Raw genomic sequence first — 13,645 nt, 5'->3', positions numbered from 1 at the left:
ATTTTTTACAGTAAATTGTACTTCACAATTCAAACTTGACAGCTGTCAATGAAATTTGTTGCTCAAAACTGATCTCAAGCACATTGCCCTCTGGTTAGTCTGTCTGTGCTCCCTTGGCCAGGATGTTTATAATACTCAGGGAGTCTCTCATGTTACTTAGAGCTGTAATGTGGCTCCATGAATAAAAGCCATTTCCAGTCTGTCGGTACTGCATGTAACAAATGAGATCTGTTAAATGCGCTTGTCACCGTTGATAGGAGCAGGAGAAGCAGAACTGCACATGTTGCCGTAATGATTCTAGGTTATAATAAATGATATTTTGTATGTTTGCAAATGAGTGTCTGATAGCTGGTGCCAGACTGGGAGATACGACTTGGCTGTTCTTGCTCGTTTTGTAATTTCTAAACAGAAACAAGAATTAGCAAATTACTTTGTGGTGGAGTGCAAATATGTCTAACATAGGTGTAAAGACTGTGCAGCACACGTGTATCTATCTTATACATATGCAAATCACAAGACTCACAGTAAAACCATTATAACGTGTGATGGCATCAGCAGTAATTAGCCAGAGATCCAGTCTGTTCCTCTCTGCCAAAGTAAACTGGAGTTATCTCGATCTCAGATTTCATATTTCCTCCTTTCTCTTTCAGGGAGGAATGTCTCCGACATGAGGTATTATGTCCCCTATTGAAAATGTCTTTAAAGACTCACAAAAAATTTCAAATGAAAATTCTCAAGTAATTTTTTCATTATTATCTACACATTATCCAACAGTTTTAATACTACTAGTGGACCCAAATATGTAAAGCATTTTGCCCATAAATGGAAAACAGTCTGTGCTGTAGAAATCAAGGCTTATAAAACGTAATGAACAAAGAAAGAAGAAAACTAAGTTAGCAAAGAAATTTTAACTAAGGGGCACATTTTTTTCAGGACCAACACGTGAAGGAAAACTGTCCAAGCTAAACAGAGCCCACAGGAGCTGTATCGGAGCTCAGTGGTAGAACACCAGCTCGTGCTTCCATCCCCAACAGCTGTTCTTGGAAAAGAAATACTGGAAGGAGAATAGTTACTGCAGGGCACATTCGCTAAAAGCTCTGTACCACGGGCCTGCCCTTGCTGCGTGGATGTGGCAGCAGCGGGTGAGACCCTGCGGGGCTGAGTGCGAGGTGCAGGAGCCCCCGAGCAGGGTGGACCCCGGGCCGGGACACCGGGATGGGCAGCCCGGCTGCACCGCGCTTCCAGCCGGCGGCTGCGGCTCCGCGCTGCGAGAAGCCCAGGGGCAGGGTTTCCATAACCTTGGGAAAAAAGCCCCGGCTGCAGCGGGACTGCGGCTGGTCCCGCTCGGGAAACATCTCTGCACCTTCGTGCAGCGCTGCGGGACAGGCAGGGCTGGCGGCAGCGCCGGGACAGCGGCCGCGGGCGGGAGGGCTCGGACACCGCCGCGCTCCGCTCCGGCGCTGCCGGTCACCGCTGAGGACAGCCCATCCATCCATCCATCCATCCATCCATCCATCCATCCATCCATCCATCCATCCATCCATCCATCCATCCATCCATCCATCCATCCATCCATCCATCCATCGCGGCTCCGCCGAACTCGCAGTCACATCACGATGTTTTTTGTCAAACCCCGCGCTGCTGCCTCCGTAGGGAATTATCTCGGGGACCCGGCGGAGCCCGTTCCCCGGCCCCCGGAGAGCCCCGAACCTAAGGCGGTGAGCGAGGGCGCTCGGTGCCACCAGCGGCCGCTCTCCCGGCAGGTCTCCGGGGCTCCCGGCACTCAGAGCCCATCGCCGAACGCAGAGCCCGGCCCGCTCCCGGCCCGCTCCCGGTGCCGCCGCCCGGGGGCGCCGTGGGAGGTGCTCGGGCCGCGCCGCGGGGCCGGGGGGCGGAGCGGAGCGGGTCCCCGCCCACTCCCGGCAGGCGCAGCCAATGGGGAGGCGGGGCGGGGCAGGGGAAGGCGGGGCGGGGCTCAGTGGCGCCCGGCGCCGGCCGTATTTACGGGGCGGGCGCCGCCGCCGCCGCCGTGTCAGTGAGACAGCGCCCGCCGGGCACCGCCAGCGCGCCGCCGCTCCTGGTGCTGCTCCTGCGGCCGCGGCGAAACTGCGAGGGAAGGGCGGAGAGCCGCGGCCGTCCCCCTGGCCCGCCGCAGCAGCGGTGGCCGCACCACGGCTCTGCCCGCGGGCGAGCGGCTCTTCGGCGCTCCGGCGGGGCAGGGGCGGGCGACGGCGGCTCGGCCGTGCCTGCGCTGCGGGCTGTGGCGAGCGGCGCCGGGTAAATGGATCGCCATTCCAGCTACATCTTCATCTGGCTGCAACTGGAGCTGTGCGCCATGGCCGTCCTGCTCACCAAAGGTGAGAGCTGCGGTGGGGCACCTGGAGTCCGCGGGGCCGTGCCGGAGGGAGCGGGGTGCCCGGGGGCTGCTGCCCGAGGGCCGCCGGGCCCGGCGCTGTCTCGGGACGCCGCGCCGAGCGGTGTTGGCGGAGGAGCCGCCGGGCCGGTGCCTCCCGCCCCTGTGTCCCTCCCCTCCCACCTGGCCGCCGGAGCCGGGCAGTCACGGCCCCGCCGTGTCCCGGCGGGACAGCCGCGCCCGGCGCTGTCCCCGCCCGTGGGGAGCTGGGGGCTCTCTGGGGGCTCTTTGGGGGCTCTGTGCTCTCTGGGGGCTCTTTGGGGGCTCTGTGCTCTCTGGGGGCTCTGTGGGGCTCTGTGCTCTCTGGGGGCTCTGTGGGGCTCTGTGCTCTCTGGGGGCTCTGTGGGGCTCTGTGCTCTCTGGGGGCTCTGTGGGGCTCTGTGCTCTCTGGGGGCTCTGTGGGGCTCTGTGCTCTCTGGGGGCTCTGTGGGGCTCTGTGAGCTCTGGGGGCTCTGTGGGGCCTGTGAGCTCTGGGGGCTCTGTGGGGCCTGTGAGCTCTGGGGGCTCTGTGGGGCCTGGGGGCTGTTTGGGGGCTCTGTGCTCTCTGGGGGCTCTGGGGGCTGTGGGCTCTGTGGTCTGTGGTCTGGCCGCCCGGGGAGCGCCCTCGGGGGCAGAGGCGACCCGCTGGCTGCCGGTAATCGTCGTGCTCCGGGGAGGAGGGTAAAGGATAAGTTAGCGTGGTGGTGATGTGCGACGGTATTTATTTATTTTGGAAGGAAGGCTGTAATTAACCCTAAATAACAGCCTTGCAGCGTGCAGGGGGGAGCCTGCTGGCCCCATCAAAGCGGGCAGAACAGGGAGTGACTGAGTGATGTGAAGTCGCAGATACTGAAACTATGTGCCTGATAATGATATAATTAGGGGATCACAGACTTCTGGCTGCTGTTGACTTCAAAAGCTTTAAGAGAAGCCTGCAGTCTCTCCTGTAGCCATCTTGACTAAAAGCAGACATTTTTCTTTAATAGCTACATACAGTAACAAGAAAGAGGAGGGAACAGAAGGGCATTGTTCACTGTTTCAAAATACTAAATACCCTTTCTGGCCTTTTGCATAGCAGAGGAAGAAACTTTATGAATTGACAGAAATACAGTAATACAAAGTCCATTTTGTTTCACTGAAAACGTGGCTTTAATTAAAAAGCAGTTGAATTAACCTGATGACTAGCCTGTCAGATTTTGTTTGTAAGATTGTCTTAAGGCAATAAAATATAGATTTTTGAATGTGATTGTATAAGCAGTTGAAATGAAAGTATGTGTATTGTTTCTCTTTATTCCCGTATCGTGCTGAGATTCATGAAAGAACTGTCAGCTCTGGTACTGTGCCATGTTTGCATCTTAAATTTAACAGTGCAAAAAATTACGAAAACTATTTTTTTCAGGGGGTAGGGGGGAGACCTCATATAGAATGCTTAGAAAATGAGTCTTTTTTTCTGTAACATGCTGGATGACAGTGAGTGTGAATTCATGAAAAATTAGGTTAGTTGGTCTGAAACCCCAAGGGAATTGGACTGGAGACAGTGAGACACTCCATCATTTGGCTTCTATTAAGCAGAGTTATTAAAGAGCAGCGGGAACTTCAAGGCCTGGAGCCTGCAGTAGCATTTTGGGGAAACTATTAAGGTAGCCTGATGAGGGGAAGGTAACTTGTTGGGGATGATTTTTTTTAACGTCTTGCAGAACAGTTGGGTTTTTTTTTAAGATATAAGTGGAAGGGGTGGCAGCAGAAAAGCCTGTAGATTGGTTTTTTGGAGTGCAGACTGTAGGAGGAAGACATCTGACTATTCAGTCAGCTTTGAAAGCCTTGGTGCTACTGTGGTGGCAAGTTCAGCAGGCACACCAGAAGTAGTTTTAAGTCCATTCTTCCAAGGATGTCTCCAAAATCTGGCTTCCTCTTAAACCTTGGCTCGATGGCACACTGAATTATGTTTGAGTTGCAACTTGCCTGGAAAGAGTAAGTTTTTGCTACAGCACAGGACGTGTTTAATTCATACCAGAGCAGTTTGGAGAGCACAAAATGAAGAATTTTATGAAAGGAACTTTTTTATCGCTTCCTTCAGAAATTTTTGAGGTTTCCTGATATTTTTCGTAGAGCCGGTAGAGGATTTTCAGTCTTAAGTGTTTCCTCTTTACTACTGCATATTGGATTGCATGTGAAACTGGGGAGAGGCAACAGGGAGACTTTAGCCTTGCAGTTTCACTCCATTAAAAAACTTCACATTTGAGTCGAGAGTCATTGTCTCTGGTGAGCAGAATACTTATAAACTGGAACTTTTTTGTTCTATAATATTAAAAAGTCTTTTTGCATGAAGAACTAGTTAAAAATTTTCTCTTCAGTAGAAATTAGAAATAGTTGCTCAGTTTCACACAGTAAAACCTTCCTGACAGAGAGACTTAAATGGTAATGGTTCTAGCTAATAGCTTTATAAGGTGTTAGTTAGACCTTTTAAATTTTGGGGCAGTATTGAGAGGTAATAAACAATTCAGCAGTTCCGAGTTTCTCTTTTTCATTTGTCACATAAATATTGAAGCCTGGTATTTTTGTTGTGTGCTTATGTGCAAAAGAAACGTTACTTCTATAAAAATAGAATGCTGTTCCTGGAGTAATGGTTAAAAACATAGATGTGACTTTCTTCTATGACTGAAAGTGTATGTTGCTTTTAGAACTGGTATTTCACTTAAAATGTGGTTAAAGGCAACTGCTGACAGTGAGTGGAAGTAGCTATAAAATGGCCTTGTTAGTTATTTACCTTGGAAAAAAAAGCCACTGTGACCTTCCCCCCCCAAGCCCTCCCCCAGTCCCTGTTTTAGTGAAATGCTCTCCCTTTAATTCAAAGGACTATAGTACTAGTCATTAAAGCAAGTGCCCCAAGGCCTTTACAAGGATTAAGGTTTCAACGCTGTACAGTGATGGGAAGGGAGCAACCCCAGCTCTTGTGGATCTACAGCCTAAAGAAGTACCTCAAAACTGGCACCGAGTTTGTGTGATGTGTGTGGCTAATAAGGATATATGGTGAGGTGTCCTTAGAGGACCAGATTCTTACCTTTCTTGCCCAATTCTTGTTTTTTAGGTGAAATCAGATGCTACTGTGATGCTGCACACTGTGTTGCAACTGGCTATATGTGCAAGTCTGAGCTTAGTGCCTGCTTCTCCAGACTGCTTGATCCTCAGAATACGCATTCCCCACTTACTCATGGCTGCTTGGACTCTATTGCAAGCACAGCTGAGATCTGCCAAGCCAAACAAGCACAAAACCACTCTGGCACCACCACCATGTCCACATTGGAATGCTGTCATGAAGATATGTGCAATTACAGAGGACTACATGATGTTTTGTCTCCTTCCAGGGGCGATGCTTCAGGTAGGACAATAAAGCTTCAGTGAAACCCCTCTTCTGGCCATCAGGCCAGCTACAGTCAAAACCTTGTGCATCTGCTGTTACTGATTTAGTTGTTAATGTAACTAGAAACACCAGAGGGAGAAGCAGGTGGCTGGATGCAGGAGAACATCTCAGCCAATTAGGTTTGTTTGTCTGCATTAATATTGGAAGTTTCTCTTGCCATGACATGATGTCTAAGAGTCAGTGGCAGTGGTATTCCTAGTTAAACTGGCTATTGGGGTAAGAAGTTCTATGTTATAAGCAGACTTAGAAACTGATTTTTTTCTTTACAGGGGTATTTTCTCTAGATACTGCAGTGTGTAGCAGTTGCTCCTTAAACTTGTCAGTGTGGGATTTAAGGGAGGTGCTTATATGTAAATCAGTGTATATATAAATCCTGAAATAAGCTTCACATCTTTCCCCTTTGCAGGACAAGGGAGCAGGTATCAACACGACAGCAGCAGGAATCTCATCACCAAGGTGCAAGAATTGACTTCTTCGAAAGAGTTATGGTTCAGGGCAGCTGTAATTGCTGTTCCAATAGCTGGTGGGCTCATCTTGGTGCTCCTCATCATGCTGGCCTTGAGGATGCTCAGGAGTGAAAACAAGAGACTGCAAGATCAGCGACAGCAAATGCTCTCTCGTTTGCACTACAGTTTTCATGGACATCATTCGAAAAAAGGGCAGGTGGCAAAATTGGACTTGGAATGCATGGTGCCTGTGACTGGTCACGAGAACTGCTGCATGACCTGTGATAAAATGAGACATTCAGACCTCAGCAATGATAAAATTCTTTCACTAGTCCACTGGGGAATGTACAGCGGACATGGAAAGCTGGAATTTGTATGACCAATTATTTTTTAATCTGAGCTAAACTTACTCTCTGGACTCTTGAAGGCCTTTGGGTTCTGCTGGACAGGAGCACTTTATCTTAAAACAAAAACTCTCATAAATCATCTTTGAGAAACAAAGGACCTCTGCAAACAGAATCTTGGATATTTCTTCTGAAGGATTCCAAAAGTTGTCTTATTTGCACAGAGTAAAATACACTCAAATGTATTGTTTGCTTCAGAATTGTGAAAGCAAAAGTTAGAAGTTGTAAACACTGTCACCAGGGTTATCTGAACTGTAGGGAGCTGAGAACTGAGTTATTATAATAAACTGTATGCAAGCTCCTATGTTTCCTGACTTATTGTAAAGATTTTTTAAAATATATATATTTTCTCTGAAACTTGCTTGTGATTTCTGTTTTGGAAAATGGGTTTTCTTGTGGATGACAGTAGAAAACAAATCAAGGTGTACATGGTAATGCCATGCATAACAATTAGATTCTGAAAGCAGATTTTTTTCCTACTCTGCAAAGGACTTTAGGTGATTTGAGAACGAAGGTGGCAGCTTTGGTTTATACTTCAAGTAGCAGTGAACCCACATCCTTGGTTTTGGCTGTTGCATTTTGTTCATAACCTCAGTGAATTCTTTCAGGGCTTTGTGTGATAACTTTCTTCCTCTGTTAATGAAGAAAGACTTCCTCTGTGCAAAATGTGTGAGAAAGCGACTCCTAGTTCTTCATATCTGGTTTTTCTCCCTTGTCTCACAATTCTTGTTTCTATGATCTGTTTTCCTTTTGTACCTTTTACACCCAAACTTTTCTTTGGGGAGGAGAGGGAAACCCCAAAACCACAGTCTATTAGGTTTGGTGGTTTGGTTTTTTTCTGTTTATAACCCTCTGGGCACAGTGGAAAGCATCTGCCTTGCTCTTCTGCATGTAACTAAGTATCATATGCTCCTAGTTTTGTGTGGGACTAAAGAAACAACACTGTACTTTAATCTTTGGCTCCTCCTTTATGTTGTTGCCTAGGTGGCTTTTCTTCCTGGCCAATATTTGTGCACTTAGTTGCTTCTTACTCCTTCTGCTAGTTGGCAGCACTTTTTATCATTTCATTTATTCAATGCCTAGTTGCTAAAAGCAAAAAACCTCTGGATTATTCAAGGAATTTATTGTATTTATTTTTATTGCTATGTTAGACTTTGCAATAATTAAAGTATACTTGCTTAAAACGCTGAAGCCACATCATGGTGAAAGAAGCATCCAAAATGCTGCTTCAGAAGACAAAACCTGGCACCAGTCTAGTATTCATCTATGTTTTAAGAAGTCCTGGAAATGCTTCTGCCTCCTGTTCTGGCTGTGAAGTTGAGGTGCTCCTGTTGCCAGCAGTGAGAAGGGGATGGCACACACGGGGTTTACATCAGCCTTGCAGCAATGCTCTGATCCCTGTGCTGTGGTAGATTGCTTTGGGATGTGCAGGCTGAAATGCAAAGGAATGTGAGCAAGGGAAACTGCCCCTCAAAGCACACTTAAGCGATGTGGTAGGGTTCTTGGTGGAGAGAAGGTGGTCACTTGGCTGTGCAAGCAGAGGTACTGAAATTGCATATTTACCTCTACAGTGAAACACTGACATGGGCCAAGTGCAGGGAGAGCCTTGGGAATGCCAGGGTCCCACTGTGCCCATGGTTGCAATATTAAAGTGCAGTTTAGAAGGATTAGTTTCATCTGTGTACCTCAAGCTGCTGACCCTTACTACTTCAGCGTGCCTGGAGAGTTGCTTTTAAGGCAGAGAATTACATCTGATTTCTACCTCTTTGTGCTGCTGAAGTTTAAGAAATTACGTGGCCACAACTTCTCTTGGAATCTGGCCTGTGGTCTTCTGGCTGACCTTTCAAAGTGCTGCTTTCCTATAAGAGCTCTGCCCTTCTTCTGCACTGATCTGAAAATCTAGGGCAGTTGTCTGCTCTGCCAAGTGTATTTTTTTTGGGAATGGATGACTGGGAACTTGATGCTGAAAGAGACAAACCTGAAATACCGTCTGTGGCTGCACCAGTAGTTACTGTGACCAGACAAGTTAGAAAATCTAATGGCTAAACCTTTTAAGTGCCTTCTCCAGCAATCGGAGGGAGCATATTGTATAGTCATTTAAGCATCCTGTGACCTTCACTACTCATTTGCTGCTGATTTGAATACATAAGGGGCTATTTATGCTTGCCATTAAAAGGCTAGTAAGACCAGGATGCTCTAATTGGCCCCTTGCTGTGGAGATGTTTTAAAGAAGAGCTTGTTTGCCATCCCCTGCAGTCATGGCAGCAGGGCTGGGGTTAGCTAGCAGCTGCCATCTCCTGGGGTTCTGTTACATGCTGTGGTACCTAGGGTTTACGTGGTAGCTGATATGGCCTAAGAGTTGCAGGGATATGAGTCTTCTAAGTTTTCTTCTAAGAAGAAAATTAACTCTATCCCAGCCAAAGCCAGGGCGGTCTGAAATCTGGATTTCCAATTTATTTTTAAGCCTTTATACTCAGGAAGTTGTGTTATGAGCTCTGGTGTCTGTCTGGCAGCAGCTCCGTGAGTTATGGAATGAGCCCCAAATCTTTTCACTGAAACCACTGACTGCAGAGTCCAAAGGGTGTTGGAGCCGGCAGTAGCAGCTTCATCGCCGGTATTTCTGCAGTGCCTGCGAATATAGCCTGCAGGCCCCAGTGCTATTTAGAAGCTCCTGTGACAAGGAGGGTCCTTAGTGATGTTCCCTGGGCTTCCCGGCTGCTGGGTGCTGTACCAGCATGAAGCAAAGCAGTCCTAGACAACCACTTCACCCAACCCAGTGAGGCAGGCCACAGGTATTAATAGCTGAAGAGCCTGGCCAGGGGCTGGAGGCTGACGAGGTGAGACAGTAATCGAAGGCTATCCATTTAAAAGCATCTGAGTTAAGAGCCTGGATTTGCCATTGTGCTAAGCACTCTCAGGTTTCCCCTGCAGATAATAACGAGCACTCCTTTCTCTGAAACCCCTGCAAGCCTGGGAGCGAAAGGACAGCCCTCTATTTCCAGCTGAGAAAGTCTCTCAGATTGGAATAAATGAAATCAAATGTCCAAGATTTAGTTTGGCATACCCCGTGCCTCTCTCTTTCTCTGATTCTTTCCTCAAAACAATAATGGCTGTAGCTTTTCTTGTGTCTCTGCCGCTCCTGGCTTTGCGAGCCGCTGGGTTGGTATGTCTCCTCTTAACTCCTGCTGAACTGATTCCATTAAAAACCCCTTACTCCACAGGGGGCTTGACCTTTCTCTGAAATACCAAATGCGTCTGCTTTGGAAATCACAAACTTCTCCTCTAAAGAGCTTGTAAATCTGGTTTCAATATTGAGTGATTACAGGCTGTGCGGAGAGCTTGAAAGTAAGCAGCCACTTCTGGTAGCGGAGCGCCGGGGCTGCGCTGCCGGCGCTGAGCGCGACTCTCATTTTTCACCCCAGTGTGTGTTAAGCATAAAACCCCTGACGTCAGCTGATTCAACCAGATTAGCCCTGGGGTGACTGGTCAGGCTCTGCTCACAGGACGCTTGTCTTCTCTTATCAGGACCCCGGAATCCAGTTTTTGTTGTACAACCACTTGCTCTGTTGTAAATCCCGGGATCTCATTGCAAATGGATGATGCCCTAGAGGCCAAACACCAAAAAAAGCCTGGGAAAAGAGCAAGGTTTTTTCCTAGGTGTAATGGACGCCTTCTCACAAGAGCAGCAAGAGAAGGTGCAAATTACACCTTCTTGTGATAATTAAAACAAGGTATGAAGAAGGGAAAATATATCACCAGGCTGCCTGTGTGAGATGGGATGTGCCTTAGCTACCAGTCAGTGGGGTTCCACAGTGAATAAATGAAAGCTAAATTTGGCCTTCTCGTGAAAAAGGAGGAGCAATAAGAAGGCAATCTACCACGGAAAAAACATCAGGCACCAGTTGAGTGAATAAAAAAATAAAGTCTCTGAAGGAGGCAAAGTTGCCTTTATTTCTTTTTTCAGGTACTTTCCCACATGGAGATCACTGGAAGCGTATTTGTATTGTTCCAGTGTCTGGTCACTCTGCAGAAAAAAACCTCTTCCTTGTTTTGGTCCTAGGAGCTACTTAGGGAAGTAGTATTTTGGATCTGTCACTGTGTTTTATTTCTGGGGAAAAACGAGTGGTGGAGAGGTGCTGGTAAATTACGATTATCTCTTGGGAGGGGCCCAGTGTCTCCAACATTATGAATTCTGTCTCCCTCTAAATAAACACCCAACCTCATTTTCTTTGTTTCACCTCTAACCCTCATCTGCAGCCTTTACAATCCCAGGGGGTGAATCCTGAAGTAAAACAAACTGCAAGGGAAGGAAGCCAGGAGGGAGCCGCAGTGCCTGCAGATTAGCAGAGCCTTCTGCTCTCCAGCCAACCTTGACAAAAGGATTCAATCCTGGGCTGACCTTCAGGGGGAAAAGCAAAACAAAAACCACCTTGACTTGAACTTTCAAGACCGCAGGAGTTTAATGCTTGGTTTGATGTCTCCTAAAGGGAGCAGGGAGTTAGAAATGCCAAACACCTGTCTTGCAAACCCAAATCCTAACAATTTATTGTGAAATCTGAGCCACAAATCACATGGATTTGAAAAATTTAGGATTTGCTCATCGCTGTTTCTAAATCATTCAGTGTTGCTAAAAGGGCCTAAAAATTCCTCATTGTGATTGTCTAGGCAAATCTATAACATTTGGTTAAGCAAATAGTAAGTTCTGTTGAAACATCAATATTTAAATGCAAGTTTTCACTGAATAAATATTTCTGCCTTGGAAGCAGGTCCTGCCTCCCAGCCGAGCCCTGCTCTTTTCCCTGTAGGCAGAAAGGAAGGGAACAAGTCAGCCCTGACTTCATAAAAACCCACACTGGCATGAATGTAGGGTGACTCAATTTTTAAAGAAGTTTTTTATTAAAACTGAAATGGTAGAATATTTTCCTCTTTCTAGTTATCACGCTACTTAAACAGATCAACGGCTATGCAGTTGGGGAAATGCATTGTTTGAGTGAAATGTATTGTTCCACTGCCCTTGGCTATAGGCTGTGTTTAAAAAATACTGAGTTTTGACAGCCTGTTAAGAATGGAGTCTCTCCTGTAATTGCTTTTTTACCTATTAGATTAAAATTTCAGGACAGTGTCTGTGGAGCAGCAAGGTGATGAACACTTGCCTTTCTCTTAACATTAATTTTTACCTACTTTCCAAGCAAAAAAAGAGGTAGACACTATGATGAACTAAAGTAGGCACTGTGATGAACTAGCATCTGTCTGGGAGAGGCTGTGGGGGACAGGGGACTGTCACCCTGGCAATGGCAGTGGTGTAGCCAGTGTGGCTGCTGAGTGCCAGTCTCTGCTTTTGAGACTTTTTCACCCCAAAGGTCTGTGGGTTGCAGATGTAAATCCCCTTCTTATCGCTTGGGAAGAAAATATTGATGCACTAAATCTCCTCCTGGCACTTGGCTGTGACAATAGAGAGGGAGGAACAGAACAGGCTCAGGGTCCTGCCCAGGCTGGGGATGCTTGTATTGGTGTGCAAATCAGGGCTTGTGTCAAGCAGGTTGCTTTGAAATGCTCAATTTGTTGAGTTCTGGCTGTGAAGTAGCTATTTCATCAGTGGAAGAAGATTTATTAACCAATTTTTTATGGCTATCGACAATGGCTTAGCTCCAGCAGGGTCCCAGGCATTTTTATGAAGTGCAGTGGGTTCCAGAGGTAGAGGTGTTTTATATTGTTCTGGTATTTTAACCCAGTGAGCTGAGGCCTCTATCCTGCAAATACTTAAGGTTGTGCATAATTCATTCCGGTCCCAGGGGCTGTTTTGTCCCTGCTGCTGGCAGGGTTTTGTTGAGCTCTAGGCTGGGTACCTGCTCTTGCAGTGGGCTCATTGTTGAGGAGCTGCAGCAGGCTCAGGGCAGTCCCTCCTGGCCATGGCATTTGCTTGGCTAAAGCGTGGAGGGGAATTGGGCGTTAATGCCAGCGTTCAGTCACAGTCACGCTGCTGGTGGTGATCGAGTCAGTGTTTTCCCTTGAGCAGTGACCTGGCTGCCCCGGCTGTGGCTGGTGATGGGGAGCAAAAGCCCATGCTGGCCAAATTAGTGTGGATGTGTGTTTGTCAAGGCAGCATCTCACCTGGCTCTGGAGCCTTGTCCTAGGCTGCAGCTGCCCCTTTCTGCAGGCAGTGTAGGGAGGTTTCCATCACCTAAAACCTTTTATGCTTTTGCACACAAGGAATCATGAGTGCTGAGCCTGCAGCAGACCAGCTCTCTAAGCCTACCCAGTGCCCAAAGCTGTGCTCTCAGCCATCATCCCCCTCTGTCCCACACACTCCATGATGGTCAGGGTTTTAATTACATGAATACATGCAAAGGTTTTTCACAAAACCTCCTTATTGAATCTCCCCCCCCAACCATCTGGGTCCCTGTGTGGCTGGCTGCAATCTCTCTGCAGCTCTTCATCTCACGTCCTTGCTCTGGCTCTCCCTCCCCTGGATGCCTTTCTCTGCTCTGTTCACAGGGCTGGAGGTGCAGGGCGCCCTGCCTGCGCTGGAGCAAACTCCCTGGCAACAGGTTCCGTTCCCAGCCTCCCTAGCTGTTATCAGTCCACAATAACCTTTCCCTTATTTGATTTTTTTTTTCCCCTGGAGGACTCTAGGGGACAGCCACAATTATGTTTCTTCCAACCCAATTCCACCTGGCTTTTTGGTAGTGGGAGAGCAGAGAGCAGAGTGGTTCCCTCATGATGGACTCCCAGGTGGGTGGGCAGAGCCAGGCTCTGCCAGCCTCCACTGACCAGCAATCTGCTCTCAGGATGGGACAGGCCCAAACCTGGGGGTCTTCCTCTTCAAAAATAAGAAGTACAAAACACTCTCTTGTAAGTGATTTTTTGTGAAGCTTTTATATCAGGAGATGGAAACACTTTCTTCTGCATCAACAGATGACAGAAATAATTTTTTTTTGTTGTTGTTTGTAAAAAATGCACCGAATTTGGGACCTGCTCAGAC

General features: G+C 47.6%; 1 protein-coding gene across 1 annotated transcript; it reads left to right on the top strand.

Annotated features, from left to right (window-relative positions):
- Positions 1-1,975: 1,975 nt before the first annotated feature.
- Positions 1,976-7,020, top strand: BAMBI (BMP and activin membrane bound inhibitor). The gene is made up of 3 exons (XM_054639106.2): positions 1,976-2,357; positions 5,481-5,771; positions 6,220-7,020. Exons 1-3 carry the CDS (start codon positions 2,282-2,284, stop codon positions 6,636-6,638), a joined length of 786 nt encoding a protein of 261 aa, XP_054495081.1. The 5' UTR covers positions 1,976-2,281; the 3' UTR covers positions 6,639-7,020.
- Positions 7,021-13,645: the final 6,625 nt, after the last annotated feature.

This window comes from Agelaius phoeniceus, chromosome 1, assembly GCF_051311805.1.
Source record: "Agelaius phoeniceus isolate bAgePho1 chromosome 1, bAgePho1.hap1, whole genome shotgun sequence".
Lineage (NCBI taxonomy): Eukaryota > Metazoa > Chordata > Aves > Passeriformes > Icteridae > Agelaius > Agelaius phoeniceus.
This window is presented reverse-complemented; position numbering and strand designations above follow the sequence as displayed.